At 38.5% G+C, this 16,632-nt stretch overlaps 1 protein-coding gene across 1 annotated transcript in view; it reads left to right on the top strand.

Annotated features, from left to right (window-relative positions):
* LOC120515514 (ATP-binding cassette sub-family A member 13-like) overlaps positions 1–16,632 on the top strand; it is a 449,137-nt gene that overhangs the window by 367,172 nt on the left and 65,333 nt on the right. The window contains exons 38-39 of the mRNA XM_039736576.1: positions 4,714–4,823; positions 8,250–8,400. Of these exons, the coding sequence (XP_039592510.1) occupies positions 4,714–4,823; positions 8,250–8,400 (261 nt within the window). The remainder of the gene's footprint in view (positions 1–4,713; positions 4,824–8,249; positions 8,401–16,632) is intronic.

The following is a 16,632-nucleotide window of genomic DNA, read 5'->3' as shown; positions in this document are numbered from 1 at the left end:
AAGTTTGTTTACTTTTGTGCTACCTCAGCTACTTCTCTATCTGGAAAAAGCAGCCTGACTTTCAGAAATCTATAGGTTTCTTACTTTGTCACTTTTTTGCTGGTTATAACCACAATCTTTTTTCTGAACAGCAGGCAGTTAGCATTTTGGGGGTGCTTTATATAAGAATAAGGGGTGCAGGTCTCTCAGTGAATAGACGATTTTTTCATAAAACTCCTACACTACAGTTCAATTCTGAAGTGTCAGTCTTGCAATCATCTCTACCCTGAATCCTGGAGAAGAACCTGAATATGTCTGAACTCCCCCACCACAGCTTCTAACACTCCACTCTTTCTGGAGTTTGCACATTCTTTCCGTGTTTGTCCCAGTTTTCTCCTGGTATTTTTTAGGGCATCTGATTATTCTGAATGTAGATTCGATTAGATAAACTTTACTAATCCCATGGGGAACCAATAATACAGCCATTCAATCAATCGGTTAATCAATAAATCAATAAATAAATAATTAATAAAGAAAGAAAGAAAAACAAACTTAATGAGTACATTGGATGGAACCATTGAATTGACTGATAGCAGTGGGCTGAAAAGACTCTCTGATGTGCTTCTTAGCTGACTGGTGGAATGAGCCTATGGTTAAACGCGCCCTAAGACAGCAGCTCATGGAGGAGATTTTTCATGACACCATCCGATTTTGCCATCTTCCTTTTTCCCACAAAAGCTTCCTGTGTGTCCAAGGTTCACCCTGTGATGAAGCAGGCTTTCCTGATAATGTAGGAGTGTGCCTTGTGAGAGACTCACCCCTCATCTAGGAGGGCTTTCATATAATTTCTGCCTTGCTTCCAGAATAAACTCCAGCTATTGATGAACATAAAACTAAACTGAGCCTGTCTGGTTGCCCTTTAGATTATAAAATACATAATCTAAACTATTATCATCATCATAAATGGTTTTAAAGCAATTTTCTGGACTTGCACAGGATACCTGGTTCTGCCCAAATCTTTTTCTTACACTCTCCATGATCCTAGCCACCCTTTGAGATGAGACTCATTCTTTGCATTTCATCTGCTACCACCCCTAACTGTCTTCTTAAGTGTTCCCTCTGGCCATCATCCTTGTCACTTCCATTCATTGTGCACATCTTCTCCCAGTCATCCTCTAGCTTTTGTTCCACATGCTCAAAGCACCTTTGTCTGTTTCTCCTCAGCACACATATCACCTCCACCCCATATCTTTCTATCTAATTGACATGCATCTTCCTCTAACTCCATGATACTCCATTGTTAGTGTTTTACTGGTTTTGATTTTCAACTGTTAATTTTCTTAACTCAGCCATCTTCACTAATGTTATGTGCACACTTACATGTATAAAGGCTCTTGTGAGCTGTAAAAGGACAAAAAGATGAATGTATAAGTTGGACAGGAAAATTGGACAAGCAAAGGTCAAAACTGGGAAGACAAAAGGAGTCATCTTGAAGTTGAAGCCAAAGTCAAAATAGTGAAATAAACCACTCTACTCTTTATAAACTAAACTACTGACAAGCACAAGAAAGTCATTTATATCAGTAGTGGGATGACTCCAAGTTCCAGTGGTGCCAAAATTATACACAATGGTGGGTGATTGCATCAACAGCGTGACAGGATGAGTCACATGACATCTAAACGGCGTAGCATAAATACATAATAACATGCTAAAAAATGTTAATGATGTTAAAACTCACATGGAGAATCAAGTAAATAACAAATTTAGATTCCTCACAACAGTACTAAGAAGGGGGAAATGAAACATGCAAAAAATATTTCAAATAATTAAACTATACTCATAATAATGAGTATGGCCTAGTAATTTGACTCTTATTTGTAATTTGTCTTAATTACAACACTATAATATTTAAATTAATTTTACTTAAGATTACTCACAAATGTTTAAGGTTACATACCCTACAAAACAATCTGAATGTGGCCAGTAGTAAAACACTAATGTGTGCTTTAGGATAACACCTCAGGGACTAATTTAGCTTGTGTTAGATGTTAGGAAGTCTTGCTGAAGACAAATGTATATTATATACTCTTGAAGACAACCATGAGTGAATCGTGTTAAAATGTAGGTGGGAACAATTGGATGGCGCACTGAGTGTCACATTTCTAAACCAATCCAGTACCTCAGGAAGGTGGCAGTTGAAGTAGGGGTGGTGATTTTGTACTGCAAAGATCAGAGATGCTCTTGTTAACCTGGTCTGACAGACAAGCAAGCTCCTGTTTACGATGAACCATCTACAGCCAAAGTCTCCAAAGAAAACCCTATTAGACATATAAATGTATGTTATGTGCGCAGAGAACATATTTCATGTCTTAAAAATAAACATAACCTGTTGCAAAAGAAAAACATTTCTGTTGCATCATACTATACACTGGCATTCGAAGACATCAAAGGATAAATAGTTAATGTGAATGATATGTTGCTGCAGGTGCTGTGTGTGCACTCTGTTGTTAAGCGTTACAACGATATTGTAGGAATCGGTGTAACCTTGACAGAACTGGCAACTAAATTCATGAAAACATAAACTTCAAAATATAAATTTGAAGTAAATGGTGTGTTACTGTCTGTCAAAAGGACTGCTGTTAAAAGATATAATAATGAACAGCCACAGGAAATGCAGATTTCAGTACTGAAAACAAATAATCAGCAATACTGCCTAACACCAGTGGATGCACAGATGATGTTGCACAACATCCATCTTCTGACTACACATCTCAATGAATACCTACAGAAATGTAACATTACTGTCTAATTGAAATGCACACATGCCAAAACAAAATAGCCACAGCATTTTAACATGTTGCATACCCATAGACCACAATGCTTATCTAAACTCTATTTGCTGTCATATAGCAATGCAATAGTCAAAAAATGACAGAAAGATATCGAGGCAGACAGAGGCTTCTGTCAACATTTGTGGTTGGCGTGTGTCTAATTACAAAATTAATTATTAAGCTTCAGTTACCTTGTGCTACTGAGCTCCTGAATGGATAACAACAATTTTAGCTTTTTATTTTCTCTCAGCGTCAACTCTTTTTTTCAGTATATTTTGCTCCGTATCTCATGCTCTCTCCATCGAAACCCAGGTTGCGGTTTAAAACAAACAAAATGAAGAAATTGGTGGCAGGCCATTTAGAAAGAAGCCCAGGGGATGTAGTCTTTGCAGCGCCAGATTTCACCAGCACTTAGGCTACATGTAATCCAAAGCCTAACCTCAGAGGCCACATTCTAGCATGTTTCTATACAAAAGGGCTATACTATTCATGTATTACTTATAATGAGTGTAGATAAATAACCCATCAAAACATATATTAATTAATAATTTATTAATGGAAAACTATTAATTATTTAATATAACAAAGAATACGTTTGGAAAATGCTAGAATAAGCTAACTAAAACACAGATGTGTTCTGGAATGCAGGGTTACAGATCATACCTGTGTACATTCTAATGTATCATTTGTATATAATGTGAGAACATCAAATGTAATACTTAAGGTCAGAGGTCAAAGGCCATCCAATTGGAAAAAGTGTGGTCCTCAGAAACTTCAAAAGAACTGACACCAGCGTGACTTTGTGACAATAAATACAAAGGTAAAGGAAACAAACCAACAATCTGTATGTCATAAACTTCAACCATACCCCAGATAAAACACACCTGGAGCCTGGTTCATTAATATCATAGCATTATCATCAATTTAAGACAAAATATGCCGATGAAAATATCACACAGGTCACAGAAATTCTTAAATTAATTCCAAAGATATTTGACGATATAAACTGAATGATTGCCCATTTGAGTGGGCTTGACATTTGTCAATTATTAGATGTTCCCCCTCTCTATGAAAAAAAAGGAAGTTCTCAGCTGATACAAATGTAATTGCCTTATCCCACACTCTCCAATTTCCCAGACCATAAATCTGCCTGATTATTTTATCTAATTTTCCATCTTCATTTGCTATGAATCCACTTGTTGAACATGTTTCGATTTTGTTTGGTATGATCACTGCCGCTTTGTGTTGTTCTGTAAAGACCACAGCCATGCTGGTCACTGTTGCTGCACTTGCTGCCGATCATAAGACAGATGCGTCAAGGCTCATCTTATGCTATTGCTCTCTGGGCAGCAGTCTGTTACTCAAGTACTGTATCAAAGACAAATGAGTCCATAACAAATAATGTGAATTAGGTGCAGTTTTTGAAATTATTCTTAAGACTTTTTCTGTGTTTCTTCTGACTATGATTTTGGTTTTGATAATTAGTAGTGATTTTTGTCCTTCTCTGACCATGCTTATGTTACCTCCCTCAGGCTTGTTCCATCTGCTGGTTTTATTAATGCTCAAAAAAATATAACATCTCTGAGCATCTTCTCCCCAAGTAATGATTATATCATTAAAATTCAGAATCCAAACTGGAGACCAAAGTTCCAAAAACTAACTCAATCCCCCCCAAATTCAACAGAATGATAGCTTTTTCCGCTTTTTGTTCAATGATTTTTATTTTTATTAACTTTCATGAAGCCACTAGAATGTTAATGCCTACAAACTTTGAACATTGAACATTATCATCTATAAATCTATTTTGATAACAGATATTTTGCATCATCTCAAAAGTAATTAAAGAGTCAGTGTCTGACATTTGGGTCTCAATTAAATACAACTATTTTCCTTAACTTTCCAGTGCTTTGGTCTACTTGGTGTCAATGGTGCTGGAAAGACAACAACTTTTAAAATGCTCACTGGAGATTTGGTTCCTTCATCTGGATATGCAGTGATAAAGACTGCCTTTGGGTAAGTTAGCTCTTGTACCATTTTAGTGATATGACTACTGTTTCATTTAAGTATTACTAAAGACAAGAAAGAGAGGAGAAACTAGATTTGTGGAAACAGAATTTCCTACTCCCGTGATCCCAAGGTCTGTGACTTGTGCACTGCACTCCTCGGCCATCCAAGGTTATTGTCATTATTATTGTTAGTGTTTTATTAGTGTTATTTTTATTTTGAGTGCCTGCCAAGAGGCTTGCCAGTACCACTCAGCACCATGGAAGCAAATTAAATATATTAGTTTAGGCTGGTGGCAAAAATTTACAAGTCTTTTGTGACAATGGTATCTCATCTTTATTTTTGCTACTGCAGTCAGTTGATTATGTCCACCTTCCCTTCCCTATATATTTGACCACTGAATTCATTATAGCATTGGTAAACAAAACCTATCCAATTTCCTTCACCTCCCACCTACCTCTACACCAGAAGAAATTTTGATCAGTCTTAAGGACTCAAAAATCATTTCTGTAGTATATAAAACCATTTTAAAGTCCCTCCCTTTCAAAGATCCCAGAGTACAGTGGGAAAAGGATGTCTCAGCATATCAGAAAAGGAGTGGAAGGCGGCAATGCACAGAATTCACTCAAGCTCCATACGTGCAAAGCACACAATTATTCAACTCAAAATTATATATCAAGCGTATGTATCTCCCTCACTTAAAATTGTCCAAAATGTTTCCCGGACAAGATCCAATCTGCGAACGTTGCAATCAAGTTCCAGCCTCATTGGGTCATAAATTTTGGATGTGTACCAAATTAACATCATTCTGGACCAAAATCATTAAACGTCTATTAGACAGCCTTGGTGTCACAATCCATCCTAATCCACTAACAGCTGTGTTTGGGGTACTTCCAGATGGGCTTAAAGTGGAGAAGGACAAACAAACTGTAATTGCCTTTACTTTACTATTGGCACGTAGACTTATCTTGCTCAATTGGAAGAATCCTAGCTCACCTTTTCTAAGTCAGTGGGTAAGTGATGTTATATATTATCTAAAATTGGAAAACATCAAATTCTCACTCGGAGGATCTGTACAAAACTTCTTCAGAACTTGGCAGGATCTAATCAATAACATTTTAGAATAAGCATTTAACTTGAGGAAGTGGATTCTCGCCCCTCTTTTGTTAGTCTATCTATTTTTATTTATTTACATATTTTTACTATTATTAATGTGCTACTCTGCTGACCTAGCTCTCTTTGTCATGGGTGGGGGCTGATTTGTTTCAGACCAGTTTTGTTAAACTTGATTTGCATGTATGGAATGTTTTTTGATTTTAATAAAATAAAATATAAAAATAAATTAAAAAATAAAATTACAAGTCTTTTGTGACAATGGTACCTCATCTTTATTTTTGCTGCTGTGTGTGCAGGTGAAGAATTCATAAGGCTAAAGATTTAACTCAGTTAACAATCAGTGTAGTAAATAGTGGTACTTCAGAGGCCTTCAACTCGCAACTTGATAATATTTTTAAAAATGAACTACATAAGGATGGACAGAAGTAGTCTGTTGATGAAAGAGGACAGCCCAAACTACCGTTTTCTACCTATAACCTGAGTTCATTAGAATGAAAAACTTGTTTTATCTTGTCATAAATGGGGAATAGCATTTGATGACCTAAATAAATTTAACTACTGTCAAGGAAACTGTGGTTGAAATTTAACATCTTATTAAAGAAAGAAATGTCCTGTAACAGGAAAATTCAGCAATCAGGCAGGAGAAGATCTGTTCATTGTATCTTTGATTACTCCTTGGCAAAATGCCTTGGAGGGGGCATTCTTCAAAAGCAGTCCATTACAGCATTGGTCAGAATAGTCAGAATGGTCAGGGAAATAAAGGACAGAGGTTCATTTTATAAACTGTTCAATTTACATACAGTGTCAATCAATGCATACATTTTACTCTGGTTGGTTCATTGTTTTACACCCAAATGATTTATATAAAATAAATGTCTATTATATTATTTTCTTTATACCTTTTGAGATGAGACACCACCCTTGAACTTTCTGTACATATAACAATTGTCCATTCTGTTTGTTTACTGGACATCTGCTGATTTCTTAGTCATCCTTCAGTACATTTTGTATATTGCGTCAAGCTTTCATATGGTTCATTCTTTATTTACTGACCATTTCAGTATTTTTCATAAACCAATTCTAATATTTTTGTGTGCATTTGTTGTTCACTTGACCTTTATTTGGTTCCCCACATTCATTAACCTTTTATGCTATTTCTTTACGATGAATGCTATGTTACCCTAAAATTATTCTTCCACAGAAACACAAATTGTGGCTGCAGAAACACAAACACTTGAAGTACTGGAAAAGCTTCTTGTTTTAGTTTCTTCAGTTGCCATTAACATCATCTTGTTCAGTGTGGTTGCCTTTATACTTTGGAGACTGAGGAAGTGGCATAAATTTCCTGTATGGGGAAAAAAATATGAGCAGCTGTGTTTCTGAAATATACTTCTATGTATATATCAAATCATTCCCTACAAGCTTTTGGGAAAACATGTACTCTTGACACCATCCAGAATCTGTTTATCTGTAAATCAATTATATTAAAAAAAACAATATTAGCTATTTTTTTTTCCAGTGTCCAGATTAAGGAATGATACATCAGCACTACTGAATAGTTTGTCTGGGCAGGCATTTTAGGCTAGTCTGCTCATTTAAATATTTATGGAGTTTATGACACAGCAATTACATACTATTTGTATTTTATTAAAATTTGTATATACTTCATATATATTGAGACATGATTAAAAATGTGAAGGGCTTGAATGTCTGAGCACACGGTTTATTTGCTGAATTTATCTATAGATTTTATATGGTCAGTTTTAAAGAACTGTAGCAGTGACAGCACAAACATTCCAAATGCATTAGGGTTTAAAAACATACATGAGCCATGGGATGAGTTTAAATGTTAAATGGTGGTGGATATCCAGTAAGGACAGCTTTAAAGGAATACTTGCATATGTAATCTGCTTAATACAGGAATCTAAGTTTAAAAAGATTTTATATCATTATATATCTCTCTGTGAACAGCTGGTAAGATGGGTGTTAATTGTACTCGTAAATGGTCTGGTCTGGCCCCATGCTAGCATCTAAAGGAAGTAATTTTAGAAATTACCATTCACAATCAAATGTTATTCTATCATGCTCTGCTATTATTAGTTTTCACACTAGTGTTGCTACCATAGGTGTTTCTGTTAAATGGTTAAACCTTTTTTTGTGTGAGAAAAATCTGAGGTGTCACAGTGGCTGTGGTCACAGTCACGACAGCTGTTTCATTTAACAAGTGCCTTTCACATCTTATCTACTTTTTATGTTGGCATTAAAAGTCAGTTTGTCAGATTAATTTAATGTCTGTTTTCTGCTCTTTGTGCATTGTAGAGAGGAGTTGAACATCATGGCTGCAAGCTCTGCAGGAACTCTGATTGGATATTGTCCTCAAAATAATGCTCTGGAAGACCTCCTTACAGGCTGGGAACATTTATACTACTATTGCCGACTTCACGGAATACCTGAACAGTTAATCAAATCTGTAAGTTGCATTACAAATTGTATTAGTTAGTTCAGAGAAACACCATCTGCTATCAATTTAAGACTCTTCTGTTCTTCTTGTTATGATTACTGCCACTAACAAAGCTCAAAAATGGAGTACAGTCCTCAAGAAATCATCAAAAGCCAGATTTGTTCATCTTGCAGGTTTGGATCCAGTGAAAAGACCTCATCCTAAGCAGCTTAACCCCAAAATCAAATGGCAAACGTGAGGCCTGCACAGGCCCAAAAACTGGTTCTGAGAATTTTAAACTCAAAGCCTCAAATTTCCTTCATGGAAGAGAGGGAAACCAATGTTTTTTTTTATATGATGTATTCATCTATACTAATAAAAGGCAAAGCCCTCACAGACTGACTGACTCACTGACTCACTCACTCACTCACTCACTCATCACTAATTCTCCAACTTTCCGTGTAGGTAGAAGGTTGAAATTTGGCAGGCTAATTCCTTACAGCTTACTTACAAAAGTTAGGCAGGTTTCATTCTACACGTAGCGATCATAACTGGAACCTACTTACGTACATATATACATCCATAGCCTGCAGCTCGGTCGCCGTGACGATATGGGTTCTGGCTCCACACTCCCATTGCTATTTGGAAGCCTTAAACCCAACACCGTCGATAACGTAACCGAGTGAGCTAGTCAGTGAAGGCAATAATTGAGCAAGGGGTGGTGCAAAAAGTGCAATAGTGCTTTTATTTAAAACTGTCCATCAAAACAAAACAGTGTTCCATAAATAGTGCAGTTCAAAAGTTCTTTAAATAAATAAATAATCCATTAAAAGAATGTGGAGGTTAAAACAATAGAAAAAACAATCCTTAAAAACCAGAGGTTAAAATCTTCTCATGGAAGCAGTCTTTAAAACAACAACAAATCCAGTGCATTGTTTCTATTAGCGTCTCACCTGCTTATCCCGTTTGGGCTTTACAGCAGGCGAGACACTCTCTGCAGCTGCCCTCCTCTTACACACACGCGAGACTGGAGACCTCCCGATCCCTGGCTTCGGTTTGGCTCTCATCCCAGTCCCCGAGACTTGATGTCCACCAATGACCAGGACGCACACATTGGGGACTCCACCACCAAGCCTCCCGACTTCCGCTGCCTTTCCGCGGCCTTCTGGGGCTCGTCGCTTTCACCTGGTCACTCCCGCTACATGGTCGGTCAGCGGGAGCAACATCAACTCAAACGCCTGGGTGTCGGCCTAACACCCAGCTTCCTCACAGCTGCCCTCGAGCGCTCGATCATGCACTCACCACACGCACGCACCGCCTGCTTCCTCGCTCCCTGTAACCTCCGTCCTCTCCTTTCCTTTCTTTCCTGATCTCGTTCTTTTTTCATCCTTTCTTTTTTCCTCCTCGCCACAACCGACTCGTGCTTCTTTTTAAATGACGAGGGCCACAGCAGCTGCAGCATTAGCCACGGGACAATCATGAATGTGGGCAGTTCCTCACCTGTGCACTAGGTGAGAAACGCCCACCCTACGGATCGCCCCGCGGCCCACTATGGCCCAACGCCCCCTCGCTAAGCCGCGATCATTTATTTAAAACGAATGGCTTTTGCTCAGTGAGCTGTGGACCCGCTATACCACACGCCGTGTGAGGCGGAGTTGCATCCCTCATCGTCACGCCTCCCACGTAATTGACTGCCTGCCCATATAAGCCCGTCCGTCGGCAGCAATCCAATAGACAAGCTGCCGCTAAATATTCGTAGGTGAAGGACTGTGCTTATGTAAACGAAGATGAGATGGTCAGGGATAGACTAGTGTTTGGCACAAACTCAGTGAAAGTGCGAGAGAAACTTTTAAGTGCCGGGTCTTAGCTAACAATAAATAAAGCCGTGGACATTGCAAGATTGCACGAGATAGCACAAGCACAGCTGAGAACCTTCGATGCATGTACTCCAAGAGGTTCACGTGAACTGACTGTGAACGCAGTACGCAGAAAACAAGCAAGAGCTCCAAAGAGCACTGAGCAAAAAACGCATTACACAATTGAGAAGGAAGCAAAAGAATATGAAGCATGTAATGCATAGAAGCATATTCATAAGTTCAGGTACTGTGGAAACAAAGCACAAGGTGGAAACAGTCAATGTCCAGCTAAAGGAAGACAGTGTAAAAAATGTGGTAAATTGAACCACTTCGCTAAAGTTTACAGGACTGGGAAAGGTAAACCCGTGCATGCAGTGTGTGATGTCTTAGATAAAGAGGAAGACGAGCTGTTTATTGATGCAGTAAGAAAGGAACAACCCTTTGAATCTGAACATGCCTTTGTAGACATATCAATAGGAAAGCAAGGTGTAAAGCTTAAGTTTAAATTAAGTTCATAGACACGCTGCTGTTAAATATTCGCAGGCAAATCCACAACTTAATACCGGGAATGCCTTTTAAACATCTTAGATTTACGAGTACCAATTTGGGTAGTGAACACTTCGATGAATGAAACCTGTTATCTTTACAACGGTTGACAAACACGGAATGTAACTTGAACACAACACATCCTCCAAATACGAACCTGTTTGAAAGAAATAATTATAATCAAATCCTTGATGACAGCAACACTCATAACAGTCACAAAACAATTACATTGACAATCATGTTACGTTATTTTTAAAGTGTTTCCTTTTCTTTTTCATAACTTCTTTAACACACTACTTCTCCGCTGCAAAGCGCGGATATTTTGCTAGTATCTATATACTCGTATATATACTAGACATTAAGCCCGTTAAAATAACGGGCACTAGAACAGTAGTGCATAAACATTTGTATGAACAGTCTATATTAAATGGCAAGGGACCTTGTATGTGGCTGTAATATACATCACTGTATTGTGTGCCTTTAATTTTCTCTCTCAGTAATACTGGTTTGTATTTCCGTAAAATGCCTGTAATTTTTTCTGACAGTAATACAATGGAACCTCGGTTCACGACCATAATTCATTCCAAAACTCTGGTCGAAACCCGATTTGGTCGTGAACCGAAGTAATTTCCCCCATAGGATTGTATGTAAATACAATTAATCCGTTCCAGACCGTATTTAATTGTATGTAAATATATATTTTTTAAGTTTTTAAGCACAAATATAGTTAACTATACCATTGAAGGTACAGCGTAATAGTAAACTAAATGTAAAAACATTGAATAACACTAAGAAAACCTTGAACAACAGAGAAAACTAACACTGCAAGAATTTGCGCTATAGCCTTATGACCCGCTCGCTAAAAACTCTTTTTTAATGAGTTTTAAGCACAGAGGAAAAATGAACATTTGAAAAATCTGTAATTTAATAAACAACCAAGAAAAGTAACATTGCCACAATGCACGTGCGCGTCTGTGTGTGTGTGTGTGTGTGTGTCTCTCTCACGGGCCTGCGTGTGTCTCTCGCGTGGGTGTCTCTTAAGCGCACGCCTCTGTGTCTGTGTGTGTGTCTGTCTGTCTGTCTCTCACCTGTGTGTATGTGTCTGTCTGTCGCGCGTGCCTGGCGTGTGTGTGTGTGTGTGTGTGTGTGTCGCGTGTGTGTGTCTCGCGTGTGCGTGTGTGTGTGTGTGTGTGTGTGTGTGTGTCGTGTGTGTGTGTGTATCTGTCTCTCTCTCTGCACAGGGAAAGCACAGGAAGAGATTGAACACGTGCTGTGTGGCCCCGCGCATGCGCACTTCACCAGAAGACACACACACACAGACACCTGGACGCACACAAGGGTTTTATTAAAGAGGATGATAAAAGTCCATATATGTGCGTGTGTGTATGTATGTTCCAGCATCACTTCCGAACGGCTGGAGTGATTTTAATGAAACTTGGTACACATGTTTCTCATTGGTCGATTAAAAATACTGTAGAGTGAAATCAACCCTTACCCACCCCCTTCTGGGTAGGGTGGGGGGTGATTTTGCAGTCTTGTATGCATGTTATCATCCAGTTGACACTCGGAACGACCACCAGAGATTTAAGTGGAGGTGACTGCCAGCATTCTTTATGTTTGAGCAACACCGCAGCCCTGTTGCTTTTGAAATTAAATAGAATTGGCCAGTTTCAAGCGTCAACTGCATGATTTAGTGAGTCTTCATTGTTTGTTAATTTATTTTTAATTTTAAAGTTGTGTTTTTTTAATTATATTTTTCTCAAACAATTAAAAAAGACTTTATTTCACCTAGTACAGCATATGATATATCATGATATGTATTGATTTTAAGCATAACATTGTGTTCTTAAGAAAGGAAAAAACAACAACTGTGCACTTCACTTTGTTGCTTATCTTCCTCTGTAGCAAATTTTCTTCCTCACATGCACCACTTCACTTTGTCAGGAGGGGTGTTCAAGTGCTGTTATAATTTAAAATTGTTAAATGCTGATGCCCAGGTGTGAACACTTAAACAGACCCCAGCTCCACCACCCCCATTTTAAAATGCAAGAACAGATTAAGTATTTTTTTAAATGGTGTACTTTAAAGCACAATGTAATATGGCAAGTTATTATGTACCATGATTGTAACTGTGACTTGGAAAATGCCAAACTTATCATTTGAGATTGTGTTCTAGAATTCAAAACAAGAACAAAAAGAATCAAGGTAGGTCAAGAAAAGTGCACAATAGTAAACAAATCTAAATGTTCCATAAACCAGTAAATGTTAGCTATATCTAGAGCCAGTATCAAAACCAAACAATCCAACAAACTAAATACAAAGTAAAAAAAAAACCAAAAACAGAAATCAAAGTCAAGAATACAATCCTGAAACTGCAGTAATGACTGCAGGTACTTTTTTTTATATACGGCAGGGGCAGAACCCAGCTGCATAATCTGGCGGCCCTGCCTCCTTGGGTTCCACATAAAGAAGACAGTGTAGGTAATTAAAACTGATTATTGTGTACTAGCCAACCCACGGCGTAGTATACGCCGCATAATTATGTATTGATGGGTGAACACTTCCTGAAAGACACAGTTGTCCAAATGGGGTGGGTTTAAGGAGACGACTGTAAGAGAATGAAAAGATGGAACTTTGGAGAGAGCAACGTACAATTGTCCGCGACTGAAAACTGGAAGACCGTCGCCGCGCCCCCACCTCCCAGAGTGAGGGGCGGGGCTGGACAGCGTCCCTCTAAGACGTTGGACGCCGACTGCTCAGGGGTCGCGTAACTATTTAGCAGGAGGGTGTCTCGCTCGTTATCAGAATTAACCAGACAGATCGCTCCACCAACTAAGAAGGCCATGCACCAGCAGCCACAGAATCGAGATAAAGCTATCAATCTGTCAATCCTCTCTGTGTCTGGGGACGAGACGAGATTTCCCATGTTGAGTCAAATTAAGCCGCAGGCTCCACTACTGGTGATGCCCTTCCATCAATTCCTTTAAGCTTTAGCTTTGCAAGCATACTCCCCCCGGAACCCACAGACTTTTGGATTCCTGGTTGGCTGCCCGGCGGGTCATGGGACTAATGCAGTCGGATTGCCAGTCGGCAGCGTCTATGGTTGGAACTACGACGGTATCTGATCGTCTTCGAACCTTCGACTTTCGTTCTTGATTAATGAAAACATTCTTGGCAAATGCTTTCGCTCTCGCTCAAATTGTTGGTGGGCGGGGCTCTGTCATACATATCCCATGGCCTGTCTTGTGTGCCATGGTTGGCTGCTTAGTGAATTGTTGGTGGGCGGGGCTCTGTTGTGCGTATGACATGGTCTGTCTTGCGTGCTGCTTCTTGCGTGCCCTGGTCGGCTGCTTAGAGAATTATATATTCTTGATTAATGAAAACATTCTTGGCAAATGCTTTCGCTCTTGCTCGAATTGTTGGTGGGCAGGGCTTAGTCGTGTGTATCCCATGGTCTGTCTTGCGTGCCATGGTCGGCCGCTTAGTGAATTGTTGGTGGGCGGGGCTCTGTGAGTTGGCAGGCGTGGCTCTATCTTGCGTGTGTCTTGCTTGTCATGTCTTGCATGCGTCTTGCTTGCCATGGACTTAGTGAATTATACTGTATATATAGATTATATGCTAATTGTAATAAACTTCATATTATATATATACATATCTATACATATACACATACATACATACACACACATATATACACACAAATACATATATATATATATATACATACACACACACATATATAAACATATATATATATACATATACATACATATCTACATATATACACACACTGTTATCTAAATACAATAAAGACAAAATAAAAAAATGGAAATAATATTTAAAAAAACAACAGAAACTTTAAAATAAAAAGTAGTTAACCCATGGATGAGACACTGGCTGAAACATAAAACTTCTAGATTCTAATATAATTAAGCTTCTTTTTTTTATACTGTTACAAGTTCAAATATGTGTTAATTAATCAGCCACCACCACCACTCTGAAATTTACTTGAAATCACTTTGTGATTGTGCACGGGTAAAACGTCCGCTGAAGTGTCAGATTCTTATTTAATTCTTCTGCTTTCTGTATCTTCTGCATTGCATTCAGGTTACCCTGATGTTTTGTCTCATAGTGCCGCCTTAGATTAAATTCTGTAATTACAGCCACATTAGCTCCACAAATGAGACACACGGGTTCAGTAAACATATACTCAGCCTCCCATCGGTTTTAAAGGCTCTATTTTCAGAATCAACTTTTCTCTTCAGCATCGTGTGAGCTAGCTTCGCAATAACTTGCAGCATCATAAGCTAGACTTGATTAACGCGTAAGTGTTGCAAGGCAGCTGAAGCGCTGCATTATGGGATCTGTAGTTTATTGTGTTACCAGCGCTTCATATACCCGGCCATTAATAACAATAATACAGTATATAAAATGATCTCGGGCCGGATATAATTACACGCGGGCCGGATGTGGCCTGCCCTTGAGTTTGACACATATGGACTAAATAGAACTTGAAAAGATATATTTTTCAAATGTGATCGCGCAATTCAGATAGAGTTGACCAACAGCCTGCATGCCTCAATAAGTCATCCTCCCTCGCCTTACTTTTTACCGGAATACACTGAGTATGGCTTTACCAAAACAATCATTGATGGCGAATAAAGTATCCATTATTCGAGTATGTAGATCGGGATATATATATACATATATATATACCCGCGTATCGCACTAGAAAAGAAAAGGGAACATTTTAAAAATAACGTAACATGACTGTCAATATACAGTATTTGTTTTGTGAGTGTTACTGAGTGTTGCTGTCATCAAGGATTTGATTATCATTATTTCTTTCAATCAGGTTCGATTTGTAGGATGTGTTGTGTTCAAGTTACATTCCGGTTTGTCAATCGCTGTAAAGATTATAGTAGTGCATGATGCTTCTAAAGCGGCTTCAAAGATGCTAAGAGGTTCAAAACAAAGCATAGGCTTACTTTTCTTTTTGAAATGTGACTGGCCTGCTTCAGTATATCCTGTAACAGTTTGATATGATGCTGTTAGTAGTAGAGATGACTCAGATATTCCAATGTCACACCTAAGGCTGGGATTTACAAGCCCAACACAGTACGTTACAAACTGAATGTAAATCCACATGAGGTGTGAACGGTTCCACATGAGGTGTGAACGGTGCTGGTTCTAGGTTATTTTGCACCTTAGACCAAGCTATTTAGTGTGCTAACTGACTGTTTGGTAGCTAACCGGTGCGACTGAGTTTTCCCCCCCTTACGATCTGCACCCTAGATGAATACATAATTCACCTTAATGGTGGCGCCGGCCCAGGGTGTCAAATAGCTAAACCCCGTGCCCAAAAAATTACCACACAGAAACAAAGGCATGTAAAATGGAACAAATATAAGTGTAAATTCCATAATCTCAGGTTTTATGTTAGGAAGTATAATAACATATAAGCACAAAACACAGCATTGATCAGCTGTGCATGAAAAATGAAATAATGATATTCTTCAACTGGATTGGCCTTTTAATACATACTATGTAGAACCATTACCAGCAATCCCTATTATCTCCAAAATTTCTGTCTGCATAACGTCCCCTTCATCCATAAGGGAAATGTGTGCTATTTCCTAAGAAGTGAAAATCACTTAAAAATAGTTACTGTGTGTCCTGGCTGTCACTGCACCACACCATAAGGTCGGTTCTCCCCTTCAACCTAAATGGCAATACTACTTCTGCACCAAAAGTTCATTTAAGAGTAGCTGAAGGAACAGAATGACAACTAAGGCATGACTCTCAGTCAAACAAAGTAATCTTTACTTTTATTGAAATTCTTATTAAAAACAGCAAAAAT

The sequence above is a fragment of the Polypterus senegalus genome, chromosome 15 (genome assembly GCF_016835505.1).
Source record: "Polypterus senegalus isolate Bchr_013 chromosome 15, ASM1683550v1, whole genome shotgun sequence".
Lineage (NCBI taxonomy): Eukaryota > Metazoa > Chordata > Cladistia > Polypteriformes > Polypteridae > Polypterus > Polypterus senegalus.
Note: the sequence above shows the minus strand (reverse complement) of the source record. Positions and strands in the feature narration are given on the sequence as shown.